The sequence below is a fragment of the Sarcophilus harrisii genome, chromosome 3, assembly GCF_902635505.1.
Source record: "Sarcophilus harrisii chromosome 3, mSarHar1.11, whole genome shotgun sequence".
NCBI lineage: Eukaryota > Metazoa > Chordata > Mammalia > Dasyuromorphia > Dasyuridae > Sarcophilus > Sarcophilus harrisii.
The window spans coordinates 119,940,361-119,954,109 of NC_045428.1; the positions used below are offsets into that span (position 1 = coordinate 119,940,361).

Consider the following 13,749-nt stretch of genomic DNA (forward strand, 5'->3'; position numbering starts at 1 on the left):
TTCCAACAAGCAAATTCTAATTCTAAAAAAAAGCTTCTCAAAACGTTGTTGTTGATGATGCTTCCTTTTCTAAGAGGACTAATGACATCATGGGATGATGTCTTGCCTTGCGCCTGAATTGGATCTGTCCTCCCACACTTTGTGTGGCTGTGTGGCAAAGCCTGACTGCTTTTCCAATGAATATAGTGTGTACACCTTAAGGGCTATCAACTAACACTGGTATTCACAACTACAGATTTTTCTTAGCAGTGAATGGTGAATTAGCCATCGCCCACCTGGCACCTGGGTGCTTGGTCTCCTCATACACAAGCTTCATTAGCACTGATACTGTATGCCTTCTGAAGTACTTTCACATCTCCTCCCCTAGCACTTAGGAAACAATAAACGTCCACCAGTAAGGTTCCCTCTATGGTTAGGGATGAATAAGAGGAAGGAAAACTTTTCGGTCTGCAAAAAAACACTCCCTTAATTTGACACCTGGGCTCAGGTTCTCCAGTGGTTGTTTCCGTTTTAGCCATCAAGACTCCAAGCCCGGGATCCGGCACCGCCCTTTCACAGTTCACAGTTCCCTCTCATCAAAGCGCATCCCTCAACCGCTCCCACTCCACGCCACGCCCCCCACCCCCACCCGGCCCCCGCAAAAACCCGGAGCCGCGGAGCCCTGCTCTTGAAAGCCCTGTGGGACTGGAGGGGGCTCCAGTGAGCATGTGCAGAAGAACTTGGTGGCTGCTGGCCGCTCGCTCGCTGGCTCGCGCTCGCTCGGCCGGACGAGGCCGGGGCAGGTGGCTGATGCTCTCAGGGGGCTCACTCTTTGCACCCGCAGTGCTGGCCGCCGGGCTCGGGCAGGCGGGAGGAAGGGACCAGAGGGAGTGGCAGCGGCAGCGGCAGCCCCGGCTCTCGGTACTGTGGCCCCGGCCTCGTTTCTAGGGTCCGGGAGCCGAGGATGGAGGCAGCTCTGCTGAAGCCACCCGCGCCGCAGATGATGGCGGAGCAGGTGAAGTGCTCACCCGGCGGGGGCGGCCCCGGAGCCGGCTCTGGGAGCGTGGTGAACGCGGAACTGGAGGTGAAGAAGCTGCAGGAGCTGGTGCGCAAGCTGGAGAAGCAGAACGAGCAGCTGCGGAGCCGGGCGGCCAGCGCTGCCGCGGCCGCCGCCTCCTCCTCCTCCTCCTCCTCCTCCTCCTGCTCAGTGCCAGCCTCCTCTTTGACCTCCTCCACCCACCCCGCAGCGGCCACCGCCTCCCCGGGCTCGCACCTGCTGCTGCTCCCGCCGCCGCTGTCCCCGCCGGCCGTGGCTGTGACCGTGACCGTTCCGCCCGCAGCTGGAAGCCCCCTGAGCCCCCCGGCCGCAGGAGGCGCGGGGGGATTGGCATTGGCACTGAGCCCCGGGGGTAGCAGCAGCGGCAGTAGCGGCAGCAGCAGCCCCGCTTTCCCTGGGACCTACTGCCTACCCAGCCCGGCCCCGACCCTCCTGTGCAGCCTGACCCAGCCCGAACAGCCCTTCGTGTATTTCAAACCATCCCCGGCAGGCTTTCCCGGGCCGGGAGAAGGGGGAGGGGGAGGAGGTAGTGGGGGGCAGGAGCCTGGGGTCTCTTCTCCGTTGGGGACATCGGCCCCGGCCTCTCCTGCTCCGACCCTGCTGGATGAGGTGGAGCTGCTGGACCTGGAGAATGGATTTTGCAGCCAGCTAGAGGACGAGTATACATGGTATTGTTGAACATTTTCCAGTCTTTCACCCTCTTTTTTTTTTTTTTTTTTTTAATTATTCCAGTCCTAGTGCTCATCTCATAATCTTGATTCTTAAGCGTGTCCAGTTGCTTTGGCCTCGAGGGAAGGGGGTGTCCATGAGAATCCTGGTCCCTGGGGCCCCAAATATCCTGTGGAAAGGCTTGAAAAGTGCCCCCTCTGGGTTCTTAATGGCCTTGCTCTTCTTTCTCAGCTCCATCCTCCCTCCCTTCCTCTGAGACCCTGAAGGCAACTTTGTCGCCTCCTCCCCTCTGGTACAGGAAATGGTGGCTGTGACAGGTGCAAACAGCTTGTGTCACTCCAGGGCTCCTGGCTTTCCTAGGGTGGGGGTGATTTGCTTTCATTCCCTTGAGGGACCAAACTAGGCTCTTTTACTGAATCGCTGGAAACACCCTTCTGCATCCCCCTCCCCCTTCCCGTTTTGTTGCTATACCTCCTGCTGAAGAGTCTAAGCGATGAACTGGCTAGCTACACCCGCTTGCCTTTTAATCCTCCTTTTGATGCAATTGTTGGATCCCAGACTTCTTATTAGCATTAACTGGAAAATCCATATGATCTTGTTTTGTGGCTGCTTAAATCTGCTTTTCCATCACATTACCTTTCCCCATTAGGGAAACAGAATCATCCTATTATCTGGATTCCTTCCTGTCTTCTACTCTCTTGTACTACTATTTGCCTGCTAATTTTTTTTTTTTTTTTTTTTTTTTTTGCCCCTCTGAAGGGAACATTTTCCAATTTGAGGAGCAGTTTGTCTATTTTGCCCCAATCTGGGAGACTGGTGTTGGTGCAGTCATACATTTTCAATTGCTGCATTTCCATTGATATTTTATTCTTGCAGATCTCCTTTGAAATTCTGACTTGCCTTGCAAAATGTGTTGACTTCATTGGTTTTCTCCGCAGTTATGGATGTCAAAATGTGGACATAACTGTGAAGTCTTAAGCATGTATGTGCGAGGTGGATATTTGACCAGATTGCTGAGGACTTTTTTTTTTTTAAACTTTTAAATTCATTTGGAAACTGTATTTCTTTGCTTTGTCTATTTAGTATTGCTGAATCCTGGAAGAGTATCCATTACAGACAGCAGGGATAGCCTTTTTGCAAAAGGCTCTCAATTAAAGTTCTGGGAATTTCAGATTTGTAGATTCTCAACAGATGACCAAAGTCAGGCATGGCTTAAATAGGATCCTGGTTCTAGAGCTGAAAGGGATCTTGGAGTAAGTCTAGTTCAGTTCCTTCATTTTCCTCATCAATAAGATTTGATCCAGGGAGGTTGTGACATTCGAAAATGAACGTCAGTCTTATCTAGGTAATGGGGAATGAAAACTTATTTTGGTCACTGATTATACTTTTGAATTCTTTAACCGTGTTTTTTCAAAATAATCTTGATTCTCTCCCTATTTTCAAAGGTTTATTCTATGGATTGCATTTTTTAAATCCAGTGAAAGAGGAACTAAGATTTGTCTGCCCTAGGCAGGGTTTAAAATTGTAAAACCTGGTGTGTTAACTGTCCTCTAAAATATTTGCTTCTTTGAAACTCACAACTTGACTATGACAGGAAGCACTATACTCCCCTCACACACAAAATATACATTCTGAAGGGGACAGAATTTGTGGCAGTAAAGGGGTGAATTTTTAGAAAGGGACACTTAAATATTGTCTCTTTTATTGCACTTTAAGTAGCTACTTCTATTACCTACTCTTAAAAGATACTCAAATGCTACCCCTTTCTTTCTGTCCTTTTGTGTGATAGTTGCCAGATAACTTAAGAAGGATATATCATTTTGGTAATAAAATCTATGTGTATGAAAGGTTAAAATATTCACAAGTACCCATCAGAACTTCTGTATTTTGATTCCTGTGCAGGTGGTTCCATTCATAAAACACCAAGAGTTCTCTAAAAATTCTTGAAGTCTTTTCCCCCATAAAGATTAAAATGTTATCAATCTTCTAAGTTTAAATAAGTGATTTAACTATGATTTTAAAGGTCCTTAGCTAATTTTAATTTTACAGTAAATAAATAATCACACACCATATTATATGGGGTAACAAGGGTGAAAATATTTAGATAAGAGAAATTTTAAAAAATATATAAGATAATTAGCTGATTTAAAATGATTTTGATTTCTTAAAGCAATTACTAGGTACAGAACACTATGCTAGATGAAGTAATGGGATTAGAAAAAATAATCAGAGTAGAGACCCTGCAAACATGTAGCTTATAATAAAAGTATTATTACATATACACAAATAACTTTTCACAAGAAGAGAGTCTTTATGAAAGTTGAGTTCTTAACTTTTTCGGGGAAGGTAATGGAGCTTTTTGGCAATCTGGTAATTTATCTGAATTCTTTAAAAATGCATAAAATACTAGAGTTTACAAAAGAAACCACTTACATTGAAATACAGTTAACAAGTTTTTAAAAAGGACTTCTACAAATTCAGGGGACACCAGCTTAAACCTCTTTGCCAAGAGAAGCATAAAATGCTTTGTTGAAGAGGTGATATTTGAGTTGGGCTTTAAAGAATGGGTAGAAATTCAACAGCTGTAGGTGGAAAGGCCTGTTAAAGAAGGCATGCATAGTAAGCAAAGGAATGGAGACAGCAAAGCAGCAGGAGGTGTACAGGCGACTAGTCCAATTTGAAGCAGAGATTACATAGAGAGGAGTAGTGAGAAATAGTTTTGGAAGGATAACTCTGTGCCAGATTGTGGAGGGCTTTGATGACAGACTCTCAGACATTTTATTAGCATTAATTGGGAAATCCATTTGGCCTTGTTTTTGCTGCTGTTTAATTCTGATTTTTCTTTACTTATAATCTTTTCCGATTTTATTCTGATTATGAAATGGAACAATCTCAAGTCTCTCAACCCAAATACATTGCTTACCTGCTAATATTTCCATTATGCTCTTTGAAATTAGATTTTTCCTCTTTAAGGAAAAGTTAATCTACTCTGTCCTAATATGTAAGACCAAGAGTTGTGTAGTCAACCAAGAGTTGAACATTTTGAAGAGGACAATTTGACCCCAGGCGGGGAGTGTCAGTGTGCAACGAAGACTGTTTTGGAAGTGAAGGATATATGAAGAGGTGGCCAAATGAAGGTGGGAATATAATTTAGTAAGCTATTGTGTTTTTCCAGTAATTAGAGATAATAGGCTGTGTGAGGATGGGAATGGAGGGAGAGAATATGAGATGTTGCAAAGACAGAATGATACTGTTATCTGAAAGTTAACAGATGGAAGAGTTACAGATAGCATTGAATTTTTGATCATAGAAAACTTGAGTGAATGGGAGTGCCACTGCTAGAAATCGTAAAGTCATTAGGTTCATGCTTTTTGGGAAAAGACAACCTAGGCTTTTACCATGTTGAATTTAAGGTGTTGGCAGGATGTGGAGATGTTTTCCAAACATTTAGGGTTACAGTTCTGGAGTATGGGAAAGATAACAGGGATGCAGATAAAATTTGGAAGTAATCTTAGAGCTTTAAGAATGAATGAGATTGCCAAGAGGGAAAATGTAGAGAAGAAAATGAAATATTGGGAAAGAATTTTGTGGAATGTGTGTCTTAAAGAACTTAGAAGGAGGACAAATTGCCAATGCAGGAACAGGAAGGTAAAAAGAAATAACTTCAATAGACTTATCTCTCTCAAGCCAACAGAGAAAGAGTATCCAGAATTAGGTGAATTTAGATGAGGAAAAAATGAATTTTTATTTCATTATAAATGGTTTCCTTTGTGATTTTATATATACATATACTTTTTTTGGGATGTTCAGTCATTTCAATTGTTTTGTGTCCATTTTGGGGTTTTCTTGGCAAAGATACTGGAGTAGTTTGCCATTTCTTTCTCCAACTCATTTTACAGACAAGGAAACTGAAGCAAATGGATTAGTGACTTGTCTAGGTTCACACAGCTCTTAAGTATCTGAGTCTGGATCTGAAATCGGGGCTTTCATTTTCCCAGCACCTTGAAAAGTAATCCATAGACTCTAGTAGAACTGCTAACAGGATCCATTATACAAGGTTAAGAATCCTTTTAACCGATGGCCATATAATGTTATATAGAGATTAAACTCTCATGTCAATTGGAATTTCAATGGAGTAGTGGAGATTTGAATTGAAATTAGTGAAAAAAATCTAGGTATTGGGCATGAGTAACTTTTTGAAAAAGTTTGATTGTAAAGAAAGAAACAGGTAGGTACAAGAGTAAGAAAGGTCAAAAATGGATTGGGAAGGACTGCTAAGCATGTTGAAAGTCAGTTGGGAACAGAGGTTGGATAAAGCCTTTTGGAATAGCTTTCATATTACAATTCTAAGACCTGTTACATTGAAAACAAGAATAATTGTTACATATCTGAGATTTTTTTTTTTTTGTGGGAGGTCATAGGGGGCAGGCAGCCTGTTTGATGTTAACATACTACCAGAAAGAAAATTTCATTTTTCTTCCAGTGAAGGAGAAATGTTTCCCAAGCATTTTGAGATTGTTTCCTCTTTATCATTCTGACAGATACGGAAGAAAATGTTTCTAAAATTTTATATAATTCTTTGAAGAACTAACGTCTTCAAGATATTCTGTTTATCTTTCATCTTTTTATTTTAAAAAGAAATAGTATTAATATATATGCATAAAATATAAATATATATGTATATATATATATATATCCATCACAATTTTAGCTTAATGAATTTAATTATATTGCTTTTTGGTGTTTTAGGAAGTGTTGGAAACACTTCATAAGATGCTTTTTGTTATTTGAACCTAACATTTGAAAGCAATGTTTAGTACTTATTTTAGGAACATCTTGGCCACAAAAGACTAAAGAATGAACTCACCTTGAATAGCATTAAGTTTTGACTTTGGAATAATTATAGAGGGTAAGAAAAGAGCATGTCAGCATATATGTCAGCAAATCTAAAATGTAATATTTTGCTATTTACTAGTATCTTCTTCTTTTACTTATGAAATACCTCAAGGCAACAAAGGTGGAAATGATTGACAATCTATATTCTTTTATAGATTTTAATTCCAGAAAATTATGTATAGTCTTCTGATAGAATTTCACAGAGTGATGTAAAGTTTAAAATTGTGGTTCAATACAAATCAGTTATGCTTAGCTTAATACCTGTAGAGTAAAAAGGTATTTAGTATTTGTAATCCATTAGACTTTATGCTCCTCAAGTGTACCATTGAAATTTTGAATCTTCCTCTGTAGCTTTGCACAGTCACCCTTTGTATGGAATAGATACTCAGTAAATACTTCCTGTATTGGGTTACATCCAAGATCCCATCTGTGTGGGTACTTCTTCCCTTAGTGAAAGTTGTAACTCTTTAATACCTTCCTTTCCTGAGGAGTTTTCCTAGTGATTTAATTAGTAGGGGGTTGATCACAATCCAAAGGCACATTACTGCCTGTCTGGCTTTGTCTATTTGCTTGTCTTGTCTCTGCCAGGCCTGCCCCATCTCTCTTCGTATCAAGTTCAGGCTAGAAATGTTGAGGGGACTTACAGTCCAGGCTCACTTTATTTGGCATGGGAGCTTTGATCTGTTTCATTTTCTCATCTGAATTGGTTCACTCCTTCTTAAGCAACATGGTAGCTCTCTTTTTTTTCTTCAGGGATTTATTATATCAACACTGGACTAAAGGTTGATATCTTATTACCTTAGCTCACTGTGGCTCAGAACTTCTGAGCTCAAGAGATCCTTTCATTTCAATTACTCCAGTAGAAGGGATTATTGGTGTGTACCCTATGGTCAGTCAGCCAGTAAATATTAATTACTTGTCTACTATGTGCTAGACTAAGAGCTGAAGAGAAAAATATGAAATAAACAGTCTCTGCACTCAAGGAACTTAAAAATATAACAGGGGAGGATAGTACTCAAAAGGAATATTAAAGGAATGGTGGCAAGATGGAGAAGTTCCAAGAAGTACAAAAAGAGTTTAGCTGTGTGTAAATGAAGAGTTGGTAGTCCTGAGCCTTCTTATATTAAATGGATGTTTTGGAGCTCGTTCCTCTGCCCTTCAGTCAGAGGGATAAAAGGTACTGATAAAATATGGGTACAAAAGCTGATTTGATTCTTTAATATGAGGGGATTTCCTAATTATGGAATTATTAAGGGATGAGTCCAAAGAAGTCCAAAAGGAGTATAGCTAGGTTCTTTGAATATTTTGTGGTTGCCAATATTCAGACTGTTTTTCACTCTTATTACTTGTCTACTTCCTTTCCCAGTCATACATATCATTGATAATACAACTCGTATCAGGTTATCATTGGGAAGGTAATATTCCACTATCCTTTGGTGACTTGAAATTTTCATTCTTTTGAGAGCATATCATTCCATTACCATAGAAAAGACATGGGTATCTAAAAAAAAATCAAGACAAACATATTTTGTGTCATTGAGTTTCTTGGGATTACTAGAAAGCCGTGTATTGATAGTTTTCTTAAATACAATTCAGCCAATTCTAGTCATCTGTAGGTTTATCTTTAATCAGCTGAAGTACCTGTTCCTTCTTTTATGTATAGCTAAGTATATGGATTTATACCTCTTTTTCCAAAAAATACATTTTGGTATGTAGGTGTGTATATACCTATAAATATAGGTATATACACATACAGATGGAATAGCTAATTATCTATCTGTTCTCAATTGTATGTCTCAATTTGGAATAAATATGCACATTACAATTTATATTTTTTTTCATGACAAATAATTGGTCTGATCTTTTTGGCCATGGATTTCATTGACTATGACTTGTAGTGTTCTGGGGCTCACTATGGTGATGACAATGTCATTCATAAATAGGAATGTTTGAGAGAACCTTTCTGTCTTCACTGAATCTCTCTTTGATTTGCAATTTACTCAGGATTTCCTGTGTGTGTGTGTGCGCACACACACACACACACACTAATGCCTTAGTGAATTATGTCCTCTGTTTTATGGGACTTGATTTTTGATACTCATAAGATCATTGGAAAAAGGTATCTCTTGGTCATATTTTTCAAACACTCTTGTGTAATTTTAACTTGTGAAAGAGGATATAGCTTATTGGAAAGGAAACTTTCAGATGGCATTTTTTATACTGAGTAAAAGTAATTGTAAACATAATGTTTTATTAGAAATTTATGACTAAATATTAATACAAACAGCTTCACTATCCTAGTAATTTTATATTTTAGTTACTTAATTTATGAAGTATCAACACTATTTTAATCATATCCTCAAAGTCTTCCTTAACATTCTTTGCCCATTCATTCTTATTTGCTTTTCTTCATATGCTCCTGGTTAGAGGACTCTCTATTCTTCTAATTATCCCTTTTTAAAGACTTATTATTTCATAAATATCTTCCCAGATTTTCTTAGATAATTGTTTCCATTGCAAAATATATTCACTAAATTAGTATACCATACTTTAACACTTTTTATATTGTTTCAAAAAACTGAAGGTAATGTTTTGAAATCTTAGCAATAAGAATAATGGGTTTTATATTTTCTCTATTTTTTTCACTTTTTAAAAAAACTTTAAGATTTAGCTTGCCATGTGTTTACATTTATAGACTACTCATGAAAGTATTAGATATGTGAAAGACATGAGTAGATAGTTGCTAATTTTTTTTTTCATCTTAAAAATCAAAAGCAGGCTTATTTTTTCCATTCTTTTGAAATCTTCCCTACTTTTCTGTGTCTTGAAAAATTCATTTATAGATATTTAATATTATTTTGGTCACAGATCACAGATCTTCACTTTGTTTTGTTATAGGTCAAAGAGTTCTTCTCAATTTCTATCTTCTCAGATATCCTTCAATTTTCTAACATAGTTTTTAGCAAAAAAACTGATATTATTTGCTACAGTGAAGAGGAGTGCAATAGTGTGTAAATACTGAACTTGGAATCAGACTTGGTGTCAAATTCTGATTCTAATGTTTACTAAAATTCGCTTTCCTCCTTTGTGAAATTGGGATAACAACACATGTAGTTACTCATATTATAGGATTATTATGAGGCTTAAGTGAAATAATCAAACTATATAGTGTGAATTTGAAGCATTATATAAATGTCCACTATTTGAATGCCTGTTGTAGTTTTTAATCTTAAAATGCTGCTGCTGCTGACAGATCTTTTTTTAAAAAAAAGAAAGAATTGATTCAGAGCACATTAAAAACTTAGCACAGAGGTATATCAATAACCAGTAAATATTTATTAAACGCCTATGTGTCAAGCATTGTGCTATTAGCTGAGGATAGAGAAATGAAAAAAAGGACACTGCCTGTTCTCAAGGACCTTACAATCTAATGGACTGATACACAAAGGAAGGTAAAAGAGAGAAGGGATAGGTACTCAAGGTGAGGACATGGTAAAGTCAGAAAAATTCCAGAGTAGTATAGCTAGGTGAGAAATAAAATATCTGAATTGAACTCTCTCCTTTAATGGAAGTTTTAGAATTCATGACTCCATCCTCTAATTAATGGGGCCCAGGATAGTGATAAATGGAGTGTCCAGGCTAATAGGGTATTGCAGGATGATGAGATGTTCCCAGTAATGAGCTTCCTGGGGCATGGTGGAGAAGTCAGGGAAGTCCCAGAGTAGTATAGTCATGTGAGAAATATTGTACTATTATAATAATAAAAAAGGAGATTTCAATTATCCAGACATGTGGTTGCATTCATTTAACCATTGATAATTCATTATTTATTATGGTTCCCTTTCCACATTCTTTTCAACATTTATAATTTTAATCTTTATATGTCACCCTAGCCTATCTAATGATATGATAAAACATCATAATTGCTTAATTAATTGATTTTTTGATAGCTTGCATTTCTTCTTTTGAAAGTTTAGAGCTCACAGTCTTTATCCCATCCATTAGGAGTTTGTTCTTATATATTTGTATTAGTTCCCCTATATTTCTTTGATATTAGGTCTCAAGTAGAAATATTTAATGCATAAGTTAGTTCTAGTTGCATTGACTTTGTTCAAAAGCTTTTCAATTATGTGTAGTGAAAAATGTCTTTTATCTTATAGGATTATTTCTATTCCAGGCTAAGAATTCTCCTTGCCACAAACATCTTTTCATCTTTTTTATGATATGATCATTTATATTTATTATATTTAGGTCATGTGTCCATTTTTACTTTTTTGTGGTATGTGGGGTAAAGTGTTGATCTAAATCTAATTTCTGCCAGAATTTTTTTCCTACTTATCCCTGCAGGTTTTGGAGAACTTAGTCCAATAACCTGGTGTTTGATTATTTATGGATTTTGCTTTTTAGTCTAGCCTAATGATAGTGATAATAATAATAATAGTAAACTTTTCTCTTTGTTTCTTTTAATCAATAATCAGATAGGTTTGATTATTACTAGTAGTTTAATCTAAGGTCTGGTAATCAGAGATTGGTTCATTCTTCATTTTTTTTCAAGATTCTTGAACTATTTTTTTCTTCCACTTGAATGTTGTTTTTTTCTAGTTCTACCAAGTAACACTAGAATTTGATGTGACTCTAAATTTATTAGATTCATATATCTATTTCCTATTTCTCCAACTTGTCTACTTTTATTTCTACAATGACCATTTTGTAGTTTTGTTGATGTAAATTCTGATTGTTTCATGATAAGTTGCTTTTGAAAGGACATTTGATAAATTTGAGAGAAAGGAGCTGGATCATGATGGTCTTTGAATATATCTTGGATGAAGATCAGTTGAAGGAACTAGATTTGGGTAGCTTGAAGAAGAAAAGGCTCAGGGGCAATAAGATATCTATGTTTAAGTATTTGAAAGCCTGTCATGTGAAAGGGATAAGATTTGGTTAGAAGTTGGAACAATGGCTAGAAATTGTAAAGAGGCAGACTTAAATTCAATCTCTGGAAAATTTTCCCTAAATAATTAGAGCTACACATTATTGAATGAGGCTCTATAAAGAGTCTGTGGGGTCTTCCCCCATTGGATATCCTCAATTGGAAACTGGATGCTTACTTGTGGGGTATATAGTAACAGGAATTTTTTTTTTTTTTTTTTTTTAGTGAATTAGGTGGCTGCTGAGGTGCTATCCAACTCCTAAAATTTGTGTTTTGTCAGTGTCCTGTAAAGATTGCTTTGGAAACACTGGCAGATGTGTTCTGTTTCAAGTCTATTAGTTATTCTCCTTTCTGTTTCATCTACAGCTGTCCAAGGAGGATCTGGCTTAGATGAGTCAAATGCCAGCCTTTCTGCAATTGATTTCTCTCCTCACTTGTCTTGTGAGGTGATAGTGCTCATCTTCCATCAAGTTTTGCCAGTGAGTTTGTATTCTAAACTGGTATTACATTTGGCTGCCATGTCTCCTGGATTGGCAAGGAGGTTTGGTTTGCTAGCTTAGTTGATTTCTAGATTCTTTCAATCTTTCTTTTTCTTTTTTTTTTTTTTTTTTTGCATAAAACTTTAAGATATGGGATGATAATTTTTTTTTTTGCACCCAATAGCTTTGACTTTAAATAGATCTGGTTGGAGCTATTTGTAGGTGGTGTCTTTTCATCTTATCCACTCTTTTAATTTCAATCAATAAACTTAATAAATTAAGTGCATGCTATATGTTATGCATTGTGCTAGTCACTAGGGATATAAAAAGAGGCAAAAAAGCATTCTCTATCTTCAAGGAATTTACAGTCTGATGGGATTGCAATGCAACTTTTTTTTAAATTTTTTTACTTAAATCAATCTTTGATCTGACTATATAGGAAGATAGCTGATTCTTAAGTGACTTTCATATTAGTGTCATTATTTCTTGCTTTGTGTGATGTAATCAGATTCTCTTTTTGTTATTGTTTCTCTTTATCACACCATACCACACTACATTCTGACCCTGTTCTTGAAAAAAAAAATATTTATGATATATAACTGTGGTTTTTGAGTAGACTACAAACTCTCTTTTTGAGCTAGTGCTGTATTTTTCAAATATTGTTTTCTCTATTCTCCACTCCACCTTTGCATTGCAGATACAGAGTATTGAGGTACATATAATTCAATTTGGGGGTTTGTGCCAATTTCTTCCTATAATTTCTCAATCTGGTAGTTTGTAAGAGTTGTTGGCCTATCAGTTATGAGAGGGAAAAAGTACTTTAGTCAGAGGACATTGGTTCAAATTCTGCCTCTCATTTTTACTGCCTGTATAAACATTGGAAGGGAGAGAGGAAATAAACATTTTTAAATTGCATCCTATTTCCCAGGCACAGATATGGCAAGTTGCTTAATCTCCATAGGCTTCCTTTTTTCTCTTATAAATGAGGGAGTTGCTGTAGATGGTTTTTGAGATCCCTTCCTATTCTAGCTGTATGATACTGTTTTCATAGTGTTCTGTTTCCTTGCTTTCCTTGGGGTATCAAAGTGCTACACTGCCAACTTTTTATTTACCTTTCTTAGGAGTATTTGAAAGCTTTTAGTTAGCCATTTAATTGCAACTTCTTAAAATATTCTTTGCTTTCACTTATTGTGAGACAGTTCTTCCTAAAGGCTTTGAGAATTTGTACCATTCTTCATCAATGGTACAAATAGTTAAATAGATACTTGTGGCAGGTCTTGAGAATTGTTACTCTAATCATCTTCTTCCTTCTTATTTGCCACTCTGGAAGGAGAGAGAAAGTTGCAACTGGATTGAAAGCAATTGACATTATTTCTTTTATGGCCTTCACCAGCAATTTCATGAATAAGCTTCCAATTTGTAAGCCTCTCCCATAATTCCACCATATACCTTCTTTATTCCTACTCACCTATTTGTGGAAAAGATCTGGACAATGTTACTTTCTTACTTAGGAAGATCCTGTAGTTTTTCGTTGCCTCTAGAATAAGTTATAGACTCCTTTGTTTGGTATTTAAAATCCTTTACAGTCTGTCTCTATATCTTTCAAAAATGATTTTACATTATTCTATCTACTCTTTCTTGAACTTTACATTCCAGCTAGATTGACCCAACAACTGCTCCCCATGTATGACATTTAGCTATCCTGCCTTTGTACAAGTTGCCCCCAGTGTTTAGAGTGA

General features: G+C 37.4%; 1 protein-coding gene across 2 annotated transcripts in view; it reads left to right on the forward strand.

The window, feature by feature from the left end:
- Positions 1-663: 663 nt before the first annotated feature.
- Positions 664-13,749, forward strand: part of SLAIN1 (SLAIN motif family member 1) — a 71,717-nt gene continuing 58,631 nt past the window's right edge. The window contains exon 1 of one of the 2 annotated variants that reach the window (XM_031958532.1): positions 664-1,704. In XM_031958532.1, coding sequence (XP_031814392.1) covers positions 944-1,704 — 761 coding nt within the window. In that variant the 5' untranslated portion in view covers positions 664-943. The remainder of the gene's footprint in view (positions 1,705-13,749) is intronic. The other variant, XM_031958533.1, reaches the window with a different exon arrangement.